The sequence below is a fragment of the Melospiza georgiana genome, chromosome 4, assembly GCF_028018845.1.
Source record: "Melospiza georgiana isolate bMelGeo1 chromosome 4, bMelGeo1.pri, whole genome shotgun sequence".
In the NCBI taxonomy this organism is placed as follows: domain Eukaryota; kingdom Metazoa; phylum Chordata; class Aves; order Passeriformes; family Passerellidae; genus Melospiza; species Melospiza georgiana.
In genome coordinates, this window is record NC_080433.1 from 46,605,951 (window position 1) to 46,622,691 (window position 16,741).

General features: G+C 37.0%; 1 protein-coding gene across 2 annotated transcripts in view; it reads right to left on the reverse strand.

Annotated features, from left to right (window-relative positions):
- Positions 1-16,741, reverse strand: part of FRS2 (fibroblast growth factor receptor substrate 2) — a 49,496-nt gene that overhangs the window by 8,321 nt on the left and 24,434 nt on the right. Inside the window, exons 2-5 of one of the 2 annotated variants that reach the window (XM_058022688.1) lie at positions 8,048-8,153; positions 5,598-5,689; positions 3,597-3,783; positions 416-574 (exon numbers count right to left, since the gene is read on the reverse strand). In XM_058022688.1, the coding sequence (XP_057878671.1) occupies positions 416-574; positions 3,597-3,783; positions 5,598-5,663 (412 nt within the window). In that variant the 5' untranslated portion in view covers positions 5,664-5,689; positions 8,048-8,153. Of the gene's footprint in view, positions 1-415; positions 575-1,247; positions 1,280-3,596; positions 3,784-5,597; positions 5,690-8,047; positions 8,154-16,741 lie in introns of those variants that run through there. The other variant, XM_058022690.1, reaches the window with a different exon arrangement.

The window sequence follows — 16,741 nt, forward strand, 5'->3', positions numbered from 1 at the left end:
ATTTCAAAAATACCAGAAAATTTTAGATAAATACTTCACTCATCCTACTCAGAGCAGAAGAAAGATTCCAAACCAACTGCACATGTGATTTAAACAGTATTTTTTCCCCTAATCAAAAATTTGAAATCTTGCCCAGCATTAACATTTCTCTGAAATGCTACAGGTAAAGCATGTTGACATATCATAAAGCAATTCAATAGGTGTATTCATAAGTGTTCTTATGCAACAATTAAGTTCCCAAAACTTACTTCTTGAAGATAATCCTCAGCAAGTACCTCGAGAGAATGCATTACTACCTCTCAGCTTTAAATTAGCCTTCTTTTTAATTACTTAAAGATTAAATTCAAATCAAATGCTATTTTCAGCTAACTAAATTACATTCAGGTATGTCATCTGACAGTAGAACCATACTTACTGGTAGGTGTTCGAGGGGTTCTTGGTACTTCCAACTCAGTTTGATGATTATTCCTTTCTACTACTGGTTCTTCTACCACATTTATGCTGTTATTCTGCATTATCTCTTGTAACATGTTAAATAACTCTTCTGCCCGGGCGCACTTAAAGGCAAAGATTCCTATAAATGCATCCAAAAGAAAAATCAAAACCCTGTAACTCAGAAACAGGCCTTACAATATATATAACTTGCAAGGAATAGAACTGGAATCCTCATAATGAAAACCTGTTAAAGAAGCAAAAGTGTTACAAAATTTTTATTGCACCAAAACACACAAAATTACTGTGACAACCTTTAAAGTGGTTATCTAATAGAAGAATAAGGTTCCCATGCACCAAAAGTTAAATAAGAACAGAAAACCAATTCAGTTAGGAGCAAAAATAAGTTTTGAGTGCTAAATGAGGGGAAAAAACCAAGTTGGTGTTTTTTTGTTTTTTTTTTTTTAAAGCTAATAAAAAGGATACCTGTTAAATAAATATGCATTTAAATACATTAAATTAAACTACAGAGGTGCTACAAAGTTGTATTTCCTAAATCAGATTTCTATTAAACTACCACAAAAATAAGATACCTGCACAACAGAAAAGGATTTAAACACTGGATATAAATTCAGTTTCTTTAAGACGACTAAAATGAAAAGCTAGTAAGACAAACTGTGTGAAACAGACAGTAACAAACTAATTGCTTTAGGCTAAAGGATAGACACAGAACACAAAGTTAGCAGCAATACCGTGTATTTTGCGTGTGTATTGTGCCACTTTGCCTTTGAACAGCAGGGAGTGTCCCAACTTACCCTCACCAGCAAAGGCGCAGCTTTGGATTATTCTTCCATTGAAAGCATGAAGTTAAAGTTGACACGCTTGTTAAACGTGGGTGCAGGTTCTCATTTTTTAAAGTGAGTATTACAATCTTAAAACACTCTTTACTGAAAAGTACCTACCTATATAGCCACTTCTGCAAGTGCAGTTATGTGAATATGCTGGCAATTACTACCATCATATATTTATTTAGGGAAGCAGAGCTGTGACAGATCAGAACCACCAGAAATGCTTCTCATGGCAGAAGTTCACACAACCCCAGCTGGGAATACACCAAATGGGCTACGAGGAACAATGCTCAGCTATTAATATGCAGCTGCTGCACTGAATAAGCTTCATGTTTGCAACACTGCAGCTACAGAACTTCTACTACTCTATGTCACTGACCCCTAATCCAGCCATGTACAATAGACCATGTGTAATATTTTGTATATTTTGAACATTCACACTGGATATTTGAATCTTAATGAACAAAACCCAGAATTTTTTAAAACTCTAGGTTCACAAACTTTAAAAAGTTTCTGAGAAATTCAGCTGCCTTTAAATACATTCATATTAAATGCAATGTGAACTGTCACACAACATGGTGACATACCAACTTCTCCAGGTTTTAAATTCCTGAATTATCTGTTAGATGTGGTCCAAAGACGTGTCTGCAAGGTTTTTAATACCTAGCACAAACTCAATGTTTCACCATCATTGCTGCTCACAGCTTAACAACAGAAATAACTTGATATTAAAGGAAAAACAGAAACAAGAATACTGACTAATGTAAGAAGTTGCTGGACAGTATTCAGGGAATTCTCAAATGAAAAACTTGGTCACCCCATGAAGTGAAGATGAAGTTTCGCAACTGTGCCCACAAAACCCACTGTAGGTCTCAGGAACAATGTTCCATTGCAAAAGGGCAGCAGAGAACATTTTCTGCCAGATTTCTTTTTTCCCAATATTCACAGGATTTTAGTATTACATAAGGAAGGCAAGAAACAAAAGAGGGAGAAAAGGGTTGCTGCTTACACAGCCTGCTTAATCTCGTTATTTAAAAAAGAGGAAAAAATTAGAAGGAAAGTGGAGAAGTCAATTAGACTTGGTGTAAGATTCTGCAGACTTGCTAATAGACTGTAGAGAACAACCTTCAAATTAGTATTTCAATTAAGTATTTTTAGTATGTGTTTTCAATGTTCAGAAGAAACAGTAAATTCAACTGCAAAACACAAATTTATTATCTTCAAAACAAAGTTTATTACTTTAAGAATTATGAAAATTTAGTTTAGTATGGAGTATATTTCAATGTTTGAAAATATCTCCATTTCTCATTAGGAGATGAACTGAGAGTGCCTTTTAAACTCCCATTTAAAAAACAACAACTTTTCTTCCTTTACCTTTGCTTGGACAATGAATATTGACTAGGTTTATATGTGACCCAATTCTTTAATCTTTCTGACCTTTTAACAGTAAAATTAAAAAACAAAACCTGTGATTTCTTAATATCTAAAATTATTGATACGAACACTGGTAAATGCCAAAAATCCAGAAGAACATTGGAATTTAACTTCTCAACATATGAATGCATAAGAATTCCAAGCACACACAGCTATTTCACAGTAGGAAGATGCAAAACAAGGCTGAGAGCTCAACAGCAACAACTCAGTCCCTCAGGGACTGCTGCAGGGAAGAGAGAAACACCTGAATATTCTCAGAGGGAGCCAACCTTGGCCAAGTTGGTCTGGCTACTGGAAAGGTAACCCTCTTTTTCTGATGAAAGCCACTCAAAAAATAATTGAGCATAGCTGAAGTATACACACCTCATACAAAACCATCAAAATTTGAGAATTATGTCATTGATATTAATGAAAGTAGTATTTGCTTTAGGAAGAGGACGAAATACCAGTGCATTACTGAAGACAATAATAAGCTGGGGCCATCCTGTTCATATCAATGCTCCAGGCTCTTAAAACCTTAAAAATAGAGAATTTGTTGAATTCTGAGGGCATTCCTTCAGAGTTTCAGATTCTACTGCCTCTCCTGGAGGTCAAGTCAACCTCTGAGGCAGGAGAATTTCCCTGTCAAAACCACCTCCTAAGTTGACCAAAAGAATACTCACATAGAACCTTGAAGTGCTCCAGACCTACAAATGCCAAAAAACACGTGCAACTCAAATCCTCATTTTACCAGAAGACCATTCCTCACAAGGTAATTTTTGTTCCATAAACCACATTCACATACAGAACTATAGCCTTTATAACTCTTGCCAAAGGACTGGCAAATATCTTCCAACATCAAATAAACTTGCAAGAAGCTTTATCTACAAAATTTCCACATACCTTGTCCAGTTTGACACCTTCGACCACTTTCAAAAGAGAAAAGATTTGAGTCATAGCCATAGCGACGGAGACAGAGGTAGTGCCATTTGACAGAGTCCCTTTTGCGGGTGTACAAAACTAGTTCTGTATCTGTAAGTTCCATTATGCCAGAACCCAGTTCATTACCATCATCATCCACATTAATAACCTATAAAAAAGAAGTTAAAAAGCATTAGGTAATTACTCTTTTGAGAAACAACACCATTTTTATTACTCTTAATGCCTGGCTGGTAGACTTCATCTGTGCTATCATATTAGTTACAATCCTTGAAATGAATGTTTAAAAAAGCCCAAAAAAAACAACTTCATAAACTAGTTTCTGTGCTATCCTAACCCAGAATTTAGAAAATTAAAATAATACTTATTTAAAAACAATACAAATGAGGCTGCCTAACATTACTGTAAAATCTGATGAGAAATTTAAAGTAGAAGAGATTTGTAAGATAAATATTTTTTTAAACTGGCTTTATGTACATATTCTAGTATTCCCCCATGGATAAGGCATACCTCAGATAATGGAATCTTTCAGAGCCCCATTTCTGAAAAAAAATATTTGCTTTGTCATATAACTCTGCTTACAGTTGGGAAAAGGAATGAGAAAGGGTAAGTGGCTCCAAGATACAGCTTCCTTCACATACATGTATAGCCTTGCACTGCGCTGAATCAGCCAACAGTTTTAGACATTTTGTTGCCTTTTTAAAGTCAACAAATAATTCAAATACCTTATAGTTATCTTGTGTGAAAAAATGTATATAAAGCTAAACTCCTGCTCTTTCTGCTTTTAGGCCAGTTTTGAGGTCATCTGCGTCCTTTATAGAATTTGGACAATACATATTTCCCTTCTATTTTACCTTACAATGCTGCTTTTAGTAGGATTCTTTCTTAATCAATAAAAAAGTTACTGAAAAAAATCCCTACGGAATTAATGTGACTCCTTAAAAAATACATTTTCAACTTGAAATCTAGTTAATTGAAAAGAATTAGGAATCATTTCATCTGCCTGTGAGGCTTATGCCCATTTTCCTCATTTTGCAGATTACATTCCTTCATCTCTCCCTCCCCTACCCCCCCGCTAAACAAACAATAGAGAAATTCTACAAGGAGAAAAATAGGAACTAGTTACATAAAGTGATGCATAAAGAGCAAGAAAACAGAAATATATTTTATCCTTCAGCTTTCTTAACTGATAATATTAAATATTTCCAGAAATTCCCATGGCTTTAAAGCTCATTTTATGGTTGCCCTAAGGCAACACATGAATCAGTTTTCACTATGGAAGCATTAAATTCCTTTGTCAACTCACAGAGACAGTTTGGAGCACAGAAGCAAATCTGACTTGTGTGACCTATGCAAAGGCATGTTGACTTACAGTCACTGACTTCAGCTGCTTCATGCTCAACATGTCAAGCACATGAACAAGTGTTCACAGGCTTATAAATTCCAGAGATTTTTGAGACAAAAGGGCACGTAGAAATAACATTTCTCCACATAAAGGACAAAAGTTTTCAAAATGTATAATCAGTAGCGACCTTCAAGTCAAATCAGTAGTCCTAAAATTTTCTATTGATGATTCCACATTCAGGTTCATAATCACACTTCCCCAAAAGCTACTGATTCCCTTATGCTAAGGACTCCTTTCCTAAGTAACCTTCCATAGGCAACACTCCTTAGCTGGGCTCTACCAACTGAAATGGAGACGGATGAAAATCACACGCTTCTTCTCTTTCCTGAAGATCCAAACTGTCCTAACAAGCCTACCCTGTCTAGGGAATTCCTGTCACTGCTGAGAAGAGAGGGTTTCTCAAAGGCACAAGAGAAACCTGTAGCCACAGGCACCTGCAACTGCAGTATTTCAGCTGTTCAGAAATTTGCACTCCATTCTCATTACTTTTTTTTTAATCACAGACGTGGTCTGTAAGAAAACAACAAAGTAGTTCACAGCACATCACACCAGCTGCATACCTTAAACTTGTTTCGGTGGTTATCTGGGACAGTTTCTTTATCTGGACAGCTACAACAGCTACCCATGACTTCTTCAGAAGACCATCTGATCTCTAAAGGGAAAAAAAAAAAAGCCAACAAAATGATCATCTAGTTGAAGTAAAAATGAAGTATCATCAACAAACAAGCCAATGCAAATTACTCTGACAATTCTTCATGATGAATCTTCCAGCTGCATTTAATAAAAAAGTCAATGTAGATACTACAGTATGATGGTTTATTTGGATTTGACAGTAAGGAGTGGCAACACAAAGCTGTTAAAGTCCTACCAGTAACTCACCTTGAGGTTACTACCAGACAGACTCATTTGATTTGTCACCTTAATTCCCGTGGCAGCAGCTTGGGGGAAAAACAAAAACCCAACCACTTACTGTGCAAGATTTTAATTTCCTAAACCAGACTCTTACACCAGGCAGCTACCTAGATTCCAGTTGCACCTAAATGAGCACTCCCTGGCTCAGGAGCACAGCACTAGAGACACCCCTAGAAGCCCTGGGCTGTAGCAGGTTACCAAGCACCAGCAAAGCCCATATGGCTGCCCAGGCTTTGGCAGCCCTGTGGTTCCAGGCCTGCAGGCAGACCTCTGCTGGCAGCCATGCAGTAAGGCTCTGTGCTTCCAATTCAGAATATTTCCCATATGGCAGTGTATATCAAACTATGTAATCAAAGACATGGGAAGGAAAAAAACCCACATTCAACACAAATATTTTAAAACTTGGGATTTCCTTATTTCTGTTAAGTTCTATTTGGATTAAATTGTGTTACACATTCGTTTTAAAAGGTGGTAACACTGAACAGCATGGCTAAAGTAATGAAACAAAAAAAACACCTTGGTATTTTTGGTATTTTCCTTTAAAGACTTCTGTGTGTATGACAAAACTTTCACAAAACAGTTTAATAAAATGTTCACAGAACAAAGTCTCGCAACTGGCTGTTTCATCCTCTACCACCATGAAAAAGGGGTTAAGTCTCACATTTCTTAAATACAAGAAAGTCTGACAAAAGAAAACTTAACCCATATACATAATCTTTATATTGGATAAGAATTAAAATTTCCACTACACAAATGAAAAATCCTGGAAGAGAACTATATTATGTCAACAAGAGATACAACACTAGAAATCGAGAAGAATGAAGACAGTATGGACTGATAAGTTTTCCTGACTAGAGGGAAAAAAATCCTATGTTATCATCTTAAGAAAATCATGACTTGGTTTCTAGATAGACATTTGTATTAGCATGCAGCAGTAGTATTCATGTAGCTCCTTACTCTGCTAAGGGGTAAGATGCAAAGTATACAATGAAGAGCAGTTAACTTTTCCACTTTTTTTCATCAGAAAAGCCACTCAAAAGAGACTCCTACTCTAGAGACTGTATAAATCAGCCACCAAGAATCCCCTGCAAAGGTAACAATACTGCTCCAATTAATCCAGTGATACAGAGGCAAAGTACCAGACACCTATTCAAAATCATGATTCTTTAATGTCATTTCTGTCCATAACATGAAAACATGCATTATATTGACAAAGATTTTTTCCCCAACTCAAAATAAAACCAGGCATTGCTCGTTTGCTTCTACTGCTGCAGAGAGAAGCTATGCTACACACAAACTTTTTTTTTTCTTTTTCCATTGTGAAGTTTTGAAAATTTTATAGTGGTAGTAGGAGCAGTAATAGTTGTTCTTTCTCTTCTGTTGAGAAAGGGAGCTACAGGTAGTAACACCTGATCCTGGTTCCTACCCTGGCACCCCTCCAGTGCCTCACTACAGCAATGCTCAGATGTCCTTGTCAGCCTCCTGCCACGGTGCTGTTTACCCTGGGAATCCCCTGCTATGAGGAGCAACAGGTGACAACAGCCTCAGGGCAGATTAACAGAGAATACTCTGTTCCATACAATGTAGTGGCACATGCCTCAAGCAGCCTTAATAAATATGCATGCACTTAATAAAGCCCAGACTTAGACCTCCTCAAATGTTTTTTGTAGTGAAAACAGAACTACATAGCTGCATGCTGTTAATATCAGACTTTCTATGCATTCAGCATGAAATAACTGACCAAGTCAGTTGAATACAGGGGCTGCTTCTTTAAAAAAACTTAAAAAAAAAAACAACGCAGAACTTAAAATGCAAAGCACTTTGGAGAAAAAAAAAATCACTAGAGTTGCAAGAAGAAAGCTGTAGTATATTGTGTATATCAAGATTTTTGAAGCACAGCCTCTGTACCTCAGGAACAACAAAGAAAGGGTATGTAATCAATAATCATACAAGCTTGTTATTTTGTCTCAAGTATGCTCTAATATTAATATTTCAGAAAACCAAGAACTGAAATGCTGCTTCAAAGGAGAGATGTGAACAAAGGCTATGAGGAAGAAATTAAACAGCTAGGGAACTGGCAGAATTAAAAATCACTCACCTAGATTTGGCCATTAATATTCCCAGCCTCTGCTGCAGCATCAGGGCTTCTGTCATACTCAAAGTGTCATGCTGTCTTGTCACAGAACTAATCATTGGACCTAGAACTAGAAGGGTAAATAAAAATAACATTTTTTCTCTTGTTTTTGAGATGACAGTTAGTAAACTAAGAAAAAGACATGCTTTTGTTTATAATTATTTTGCAAGTATTATGTCAAGCAAGGTCTTCACGATGTTTTAGATAAGACTGAGCTCAGAGTTGCCCTGACATTTCAATGCTATGGAAGAAATTAATCCGGCTCTCCTTTCTGCAATGCAGCCTGTCACACTGGGGACTCCATTCATTCTCCACTCACTGCACAGCCAGTTCAGTGTGGAAATGACAGATGTGAAGCTCCCGTTATCCTCAGTGCATACCAACCCAACCCAACCCAAACCACAGCAGACAAACAGAAGAACATGTACAACTCACTCTATTTAACTCCCTCTTGCTTATCCTACTGAACATACACAAATGCTGACTTGTATGGCTAACACATCACCCTTTCTCTGCTTCCCTCATGATTCTTGCTCCATGACACCATAAATTGCTTGCTTTTACTTCCCCACCTCCTGGATTATTCTCACACTAGCTATCCACTCACATCTAAGACTTAAAGCTAACTGCTGCTTCCATCATGCTAACAGCTGGCAGTCTCTGTTCTCAGTTTGTAAAATTGCCAAACAAGCACTTGATGTTTCCTTTGATGCTGCTTATTAAACTCAATAAAAGGGCTAATTTCTCACAATAATACTTTATTATTATGTCTATGCAAACTTCTTTGAGACCACTGCAGCTTTGCTTACACATTTTTTACTGCAATTCTTTGTATTCATCAGCTGTCCCCAGTCTTGCCCCTGGATTAAAAGCATCTTGGCAAACCAAAGCTCTCTGCCTTTTTGCATAACATCACATGTAATGTAGTCCTAATTTCCTTCCAGGTCCTAGGCATGATTCCATCAGTTGCAGAACCCTCTTACTTGTGAAGGGATTGTGCAAGAGATTACCAGAAATTCAACACTGGCAAATGCAAAAATAACACTCCTAGCAAAGGAGCTCTATCTGTTAGGAAAGATCAGTCACATAATCATGCTGTCCAATGGAAACTCTAGCTGGACAGCTATCATAAAGCAAATGAAACATAACTGTTTGGAAAGTCTTAAAAGTGCCAAACCAAAAATACAATTCTACTGTGTGAATCCATAGCGTAGCCACAGATGTAGTAATGTATGCCATCAACTCCCCTGTCAAAAAACACAGAGTAAAAGCAGAAATATGGTACTTAGACAACTCAGCCTGAAAAAAGGAGCACACAGAGCATGAGTACAGAATTATAGGTGACAAAGAGAAGATAAATAAAGCACAACTATTTTCCAAATGCAACTATTAGGGAACAGCAGTTGACATTATTAAGGGGGGGTTCAAACACATAAAAGTTCTTTCTTGCACATGATCTGTAGCTAAGCAGATCTGCAATGTCTTGTGGGAATGAGTTCCAAAATGTTAAAGATTCAGAAAGTAAATTGGACAGATGCAAGCTCCAAGAAGAACTTTTAAACTCAAGGATGTCATATCTTGCTCAAAAAGTCTCTAAAGTGCAGATGCTTAGAAGGGTCTTAACGAACAATCAAAAATGTTCCTTCTTACTACTCCCTTCCCTATATATTTACTATTGGCTCTCAGAATTTACTATATACTGTCAGAAACAGGTTACTGGACAAATTGATACTTCAAGTGTAACCCAATAAAGCCATTCTGATTAACATATACAGATGATCAACTCAAATTTGTGAGTGCTCTGCAATAAGATATTTAAAAAAAGGAAATAATTAACAACTTATACTTAACTTGAAACTAAACCCTAGATTTCACAAAGGTACCAAAAGGTAAACCCATTGAACTGCTTGCCAGAGATGTATTTTTGCATACAGTTGTGTACCTCTCCCTCTGCAAGGTCAAGTTTTGGTTATGGAATGACCCCACCCAATCTAGCTGGTATTATTAAACTGTGGTTTCAGTCAGGTTAGATTTCTGCTGGCTTAGCATACCAAATCAGCTAGCAGAGAGTACAGCAAGTGCCAGAGCCAGCTGGGGACAGAATCACAGCCTTAGTCACATCCACCCAGTTTTCAGAAAAATTAGCCACTTTACTAACTACTGGGATTGAAGTTTACCAAATCCTCTACTAAAATTTTCAGAAGAAGCAAATGGAAAGAGGGAGCAGAAAACCTGACCCACCCACTCCGGTGAAATCTTAGAAGGTAGTCATTAGAAAAATAATTAAAATAAAAATGTTCATAGGCAAGCTATCCTAATGCAGGTATGTTTGCACTGGTCTTTATCTTGGTATTTTTCTAGCACAGTTTTAAACCTTTTACATGGTTTGGCTACCTAAAGCAGAGTAGCCTATTTCAGTTACCTAAGAATGATTCTTAAACAATCTAAACCGAGTTTTATAATTGATTAAATAAAGCACACAAATTTGCAGTACCTAACTTCTTTTAAATGTAAAGCAATAACAAAATTCTCCAAACAGTTGCTTCCAATCACAAGTTGGCTGTTTATTCAGTTAGGGACTTTTTAAAATTTTCCCAGATTGCAAAATATTTACCCAAACTTAAATATACAAGAAGTAGACATTTCCACAGTCACAACCCTAAGCTATGTCTACAATGTCAAATTTAGTAGCTGTAATTTCCCACTCACAAAGCATGAGTGATGGCTGGGTGCAGTTCTGCAAGGAGGGGGAAAGGCATGGAGGGTATCTTCTGCCTATCCCTAACACATTCATTACTGCATTGCCAGGTAAAAATCCCAGGCAAGAGAAACCAGGACCAAACTCATCTAAACCTTGTTAATGGGAGTGAAAGGAAGGAACTGCTGTAACTTCACTAAGATTTATTACTTGGCTTTGTGAAGTAAAACGAGGCTCTTTCCCTCACAGATTAAGCAAGGCCAACAAGTTATGCTAATCTCTCACAAGTCGAGGAAGACAAGACATCAGTGTAAACAAGAGTAGATACTTTAAAAAGAACAGCACAGTCCAAAGCTTGCAGATATTCTAACACTTGCAATTCTGCAGTCTCTCCAAGCTGGCAATGATGAGAACAAGGCATGTATTCCCCTCACACAAGAAAGGCCACACGGACACGCTGCTATCCTACTCCTCATTTGCTCAAAGTCACCCCATTCAAGTCAGCTCATGGTTGCAAAGCTGATCTAAAAGCTGATTTTAGCTTAGTCCTGAGTGCTCTGGTTGCAGAATCGAACATTAACTTCAGCAGATATTTTCTGTACACATAAATTCCTCTCACAAACCTCCTAAAAAATCAGGCAGAGAAAGAACCCCAAACCATAGCACACCTCAGAAGAGGCAGGGAGAAGCAAGGGTGCCTTGTCTGTTAACCCATCTTTTGCACAGTCTTTTCAAATGAAAAAGTGACCTTCCAAAGCACTAGCTTGCCACAGTGCTAGGCCCTCTGCTATGTCTTTCCATTTAGTCATATGCCATATGTCATTCCATTTAGAGTCCAAACATAGGCTGTCTAAACTACATCTAAACTAGACAATAGGAGTAAATATCACAAATAATGTGCTAGACAATTGAACACACTGAAAGAGGCAAAACTAACTTGGATAACTTCCTCCCAAAGTTCAAAATTCCTGGCCCTCAAGAATTTGGATGTTGACATTTCTAGAGGGATTCAGAAAAGTATCCCAAATTTAGTATTACAGCAAGCATCAGCACACCTGCCCATCCTGCAATCTCACATTCAAATTGCAAATACTTGAAGAAATCACAGCCAAATCCCTACAGATACATTCTAACTCATTTTCTCATCTCCTTTTCTGAGCAATTCTTTATGTCAATGGTTTTTCTACAACAGGTGACAATTTCACCTGGAAAGTGTTGCCTCAGAGATTAAATTGAAACTGAGAGTATAAATCTGAACATTTCAGGTTATTCATAGAAAATTTCTAAGTAACTCATTACATGCTCTCCTCATGAACCAGAGTAGTCACTATAGCAAAGCGCCTTTCAGCTTTCCACACAAAAGAAACCTTGCATGAAAGCGTAAGACAGCAGACAAATGAGATAAACCAATTTCACATATAAGAAAAATGTTATTTAGCAAGACAATTACTGTTTTATTGGCATGCTATTAATTTCAGAATATAGATGAAGGATGCTGAATGATAGTGCAGTCAGTCTTTTGAATTTTGCTGGTAGCTGAAAACTGTCCATTTCACAACTGGCTAATGCAACCAATTAAATGGATAACCTCTGTACCAAATGTGATATACCCTAGGTCTTTAGAGTTGTGATGTAATCCATGCTGGCAAATTCTAGATGATTTAAGAAACCTGGTGTCCTACTCAGACTTAAAATAACCTATACTTTGACCTTCTGTTTATTTTGGCTAGCACATCTTCACTGCCACGAAGCCAAGTTTTTCAATTGGAAACAAAATGTTTCTGGTACACGGGACTCCCACGTACCAGACCTCACATGTACATAAGAGATGAAGCACCAAAATAAAGCTAGTAATTATTGAGTGTGGCCTTAAAATCCAAGAGCTTTATTTCCCCAATGGTCAAAATAAGAACTTCTTGGCTTTATAATTACCAAAAGGAAAAAAAGCAACATCTGTACATCAGCAAAGATTGACTTGAATGTTTGGAGTCACAACAGACAAAAGAGGTGCCAAAGCTGGAACGCTGTCCCATGGAAACACAGGGGTTTAATGGCATATGAATGTTCAGAAGAGCAGGGAGAAACCCCATGAGAAATACAGCAAAATAAGCACAAAATGCCATCATTCAAATCTACTCATCTTCTTTCAGGTGTTCTGGAAGGCTCTTGCCTTGCACAGTCTGACAAACAGCAATGTGACAACAATTCACACTCAAGAAGCAAATGCGTTTTGGGGAGAAGGAGGTTCAATAGCAAAGCAAACTGAACCAGGGTCAGACATAGTCCTTGCCCTTCATCCACCTGGCAACAATTACTAAGAAAATTAATATTGAAGGTGCCTCAGTACCTTAGAAGGATGAAAAAAGCAGTACTAACAAACCATCAAACCATAGCAGAGTTAAAAACTACAATGAAGGAGATCCAAGAAGAAACTAAACATGCTGAGAAATAGTTTGGTGCTGCTGGCTGCAATTAGGGAAAACAAAGTACTAAGGGTTGAGGTGAAGCAGCAAAATCTAGTTTGTAACATTGCTTATGCTAACAGGTGGAGTTTTCACTCAATATTTTCATTAAATGAGCATGTTGTCAGACTTATGATCAAAACACAGCAATAAATGTACACCCCTTTTCTCTCTTTAGCTCTTTCCAAAGGAAAAAAAAAACAAAAACAAAACAACAAAACTGACATAACCCAAGCTAAACTGTAAAAGCTTTCTGGCTCCAATGAAAACAAAATTATTGCAACCACACACCAGCTTGAGCAGACCAGCTTGCCATTTCAGTGCAGTGCCCTCAGAGCCTCTCTGAACACGCCCTGAGGAGGCTGATGCAGGATCACACCAGAACTCGCCCTCTCAGCAGCATTCCTTTGCAGCACCTTCTGCTGCTGCCAACTGCCTGCTCCTCAAACTCACAGGAGACTTTTTTTTCCTTACTCCTGCTTTTTAACACTCAGATCACCTCACAACTTGACCTATTTTGCTGTATATGTTTCCATATATTTGGATTCAAAATGAACAACTTTTTATTTTGTATTTATTAGAGCCATATAAAAATAGCCAATATCATTTAATAAAACTAAAATTGAATAAAATGAAACATTGGAGCCTTGTTGTTTGTTTAAATACAGAACTAGCAACTGATCTTGAAGAGTCATTATGCAAAAATTTGAAATGGTATGCTACTATTAAATTAATTCTTTACAGTTCCCTTTAAAAGTGATCATTTCAGCAAAATGCTCAAATTTAGGTGAGATAGTTAAACATTTGCAGGAACACTGTTCAACAGTAATTCCTTAAAAAAACCACATGCTCATTCTGACAGAAAAGCTTTTATATTCACCACAATTACCACAGAAGTGAAGATTAAAGACCAGGTCAAGTAGCTGAGCTAAGATGAGCAGAGAGAACTGCAGCAGGCAGCAATGTTGTGCCAACCCTAAATACTTCATGGCGCTTAAGAGCAATTTACATAACACCAATGCTACACCTCTCCACTTTGCTCTAGCATGACATTCTAAGAACTGCATTCCCTTATCCTGAGATGTGGTACCCCCATACTTAGGCCTGTCCCAACGCAATATAAAGGGTAATCACACATTTCATTCAGGTACTAGGTTGGTACAACTGCTCTATTCAACTAGTGCACATAGACACACACACACATACAGCCTTAAAAAGGAGTTTCAAATTTTCACCTCAGTGCATTTTGAGAACTCTAGGTTTTTAATGAACATGAACAACCTCAGTGCATTTTGAAAACTCTAGGTCTTTAATGAACATCAATCTTGAACAGGAACACAAACACTGTTTGCTTTACCATCCCCATTTGTCCCTCTGAGGATGTGGGACATCATTGCTTGTTCTACTCTTTAATCACTCTCCAAAACATGATCCTCTTACACCAAACTTCCAGAGAAACAAGACTTATGTTTTACTTGGTATCATTTTTAAAACAACTTACACACATGCAAATATTTTCCCATTTCTTAGTAAAACAATTTCTCCAGATCCACACCACCATACTGTTTCCTGTGAATGTCTGCCAGATTAACTGCATCCTTTTAAAAGAAACAGCAGAACACCAAACTCCAAACCATGACATTGGTTAAACAGGCAAGCATTATAAATTATTTTATTCTTGGAAAATCTGAATCTCTTTTAAAACATCCTCTAAGAAATAGCATATACTGAAAGCATCATTTTTACACTACAATAAACCAGCAGAAATGGGACTGAAGTTTTAAGAGCCGTGCTATGGCAATGCTTTTTGGATACAGGATCAAGGAGTAAGGCAAGGAGATGGGAAAATATAGTGGAAGGCTACAATAATTAAGTAATGGGGCCAAGGAACAAGAGAGAATCTAGCTTAATTCTTGAAAAGGAAGCCTGACTTGAAATTGTTTAAATAGTGAGTCAGTTCTCCAATATTTAACCACAAATGCCTTGTACAACTTGAGGCCTGCTACTCTTGTCTTCAAGTCTTCAAAAGCCAGTGAAGTGCCAAATCTTGTCATTAAGTAAATGGAATTGAGTTTATATTTTGCAATATTTCAATCCTTGAAATATTGTTTGTTCAAACATTTCAGGAAGGGTTACGTTCTGCTTTCATGTTTTTGACATGTTTTACACACAATTTTCTAATACATTAATAGAAACTACTCTGGAAAGCCTACGAGGTCTTTGTTACTGAAATCTTAAGCAGATTCAGCAAGAAGTTATCAAAGCTGAGACCATGCCACTGTGTTTTATTAAAATAAACAAATAAACAAACACAGTTTGTATATCATTTTAGTATGTATTCTCCATACATGCCCTTCTTCATCTATCCATTGCTTCCACTATCAGCAAGTTCTTAGCACTTGGATACAGGGAATCTGGCCTTACCTGAACATCAAGCTTTTATATATGGTTTTTATTTCTTGGAAAACTTACAACCGAATCCTCCCAAGATCTCATTAAAGCTATTAAAAAATAGCTTGCCTTCTTTAATGACCACTTTTCCATTTTCCACACAGAACTCTTCCCATCACTTCCGAAAGGCTCACAATTTTCTTAGTTCTGTTTACATATCTCCTCATGTGCTTCTCATACATTTTTTTCTTCCCACTTTAAGGAGACACTCTAATAATAATTTAAGGAGACACTCTAATAATAATTTAAACTTACCTACCCTGTGGCCCCATATCACTACATAAAAGGGAAAGATTAACAACAGCTAGTTAAACCTCTAAATCAAAACTATGCAGGTTGGTCACTGAAACAAAATCCACAGTCTTAAGGGTATCTTTTGTCACCACTGAAATGCATCTGCCAAAAAGCAAGTTAAAATTAAATTCATTTTATTTGTATTCACAGTGAAGAAGAGCATAAAAACATTTAGTTAATGTAGCTGATTTGCTACATCATGGTAACTTGATTGAGTAGAAGTCTGTCTGCGCTTTGGGCTACACCAACTCATTAAAATTCTGATTATTAGGATGTGCATGGCAGATTTAAGTAAAACCCAATTATAATCACATTTTTGAATCCAAGCAATTATTTTCTACTTTTGATTGCTGAATCTCTTACAGTCAATTTTATGTCATTAAACAACTACCTCTTTGAGTACTTATTTGTTAGTGATTTAACGTCCTCCCCACTAGTCAAGTTGATCCATGCCCTAAAAATTATTCTTCTGTTTGAGATGGGAGCTACTATATACTAGTTTGATCTACCTGTACAATGGAGAGCAAAGCTTCATGAAGCAAAACAACCTTTATTCATAGTTCTCCATAATTACCACAACTAAAAGGTCCACTTCCTTATATTATACTTCCATGTGTTTAAAAAGCTCCTTTTAGGGTCTTATAAAATGTGTCCTTCTTGATCACTGCTGAAACACTACAGAAACACCTGTATTAGCCTACTTCTCTCAATACAGAGCCCTACAAAGATAGATTCTGTTGTGGATGATTTACA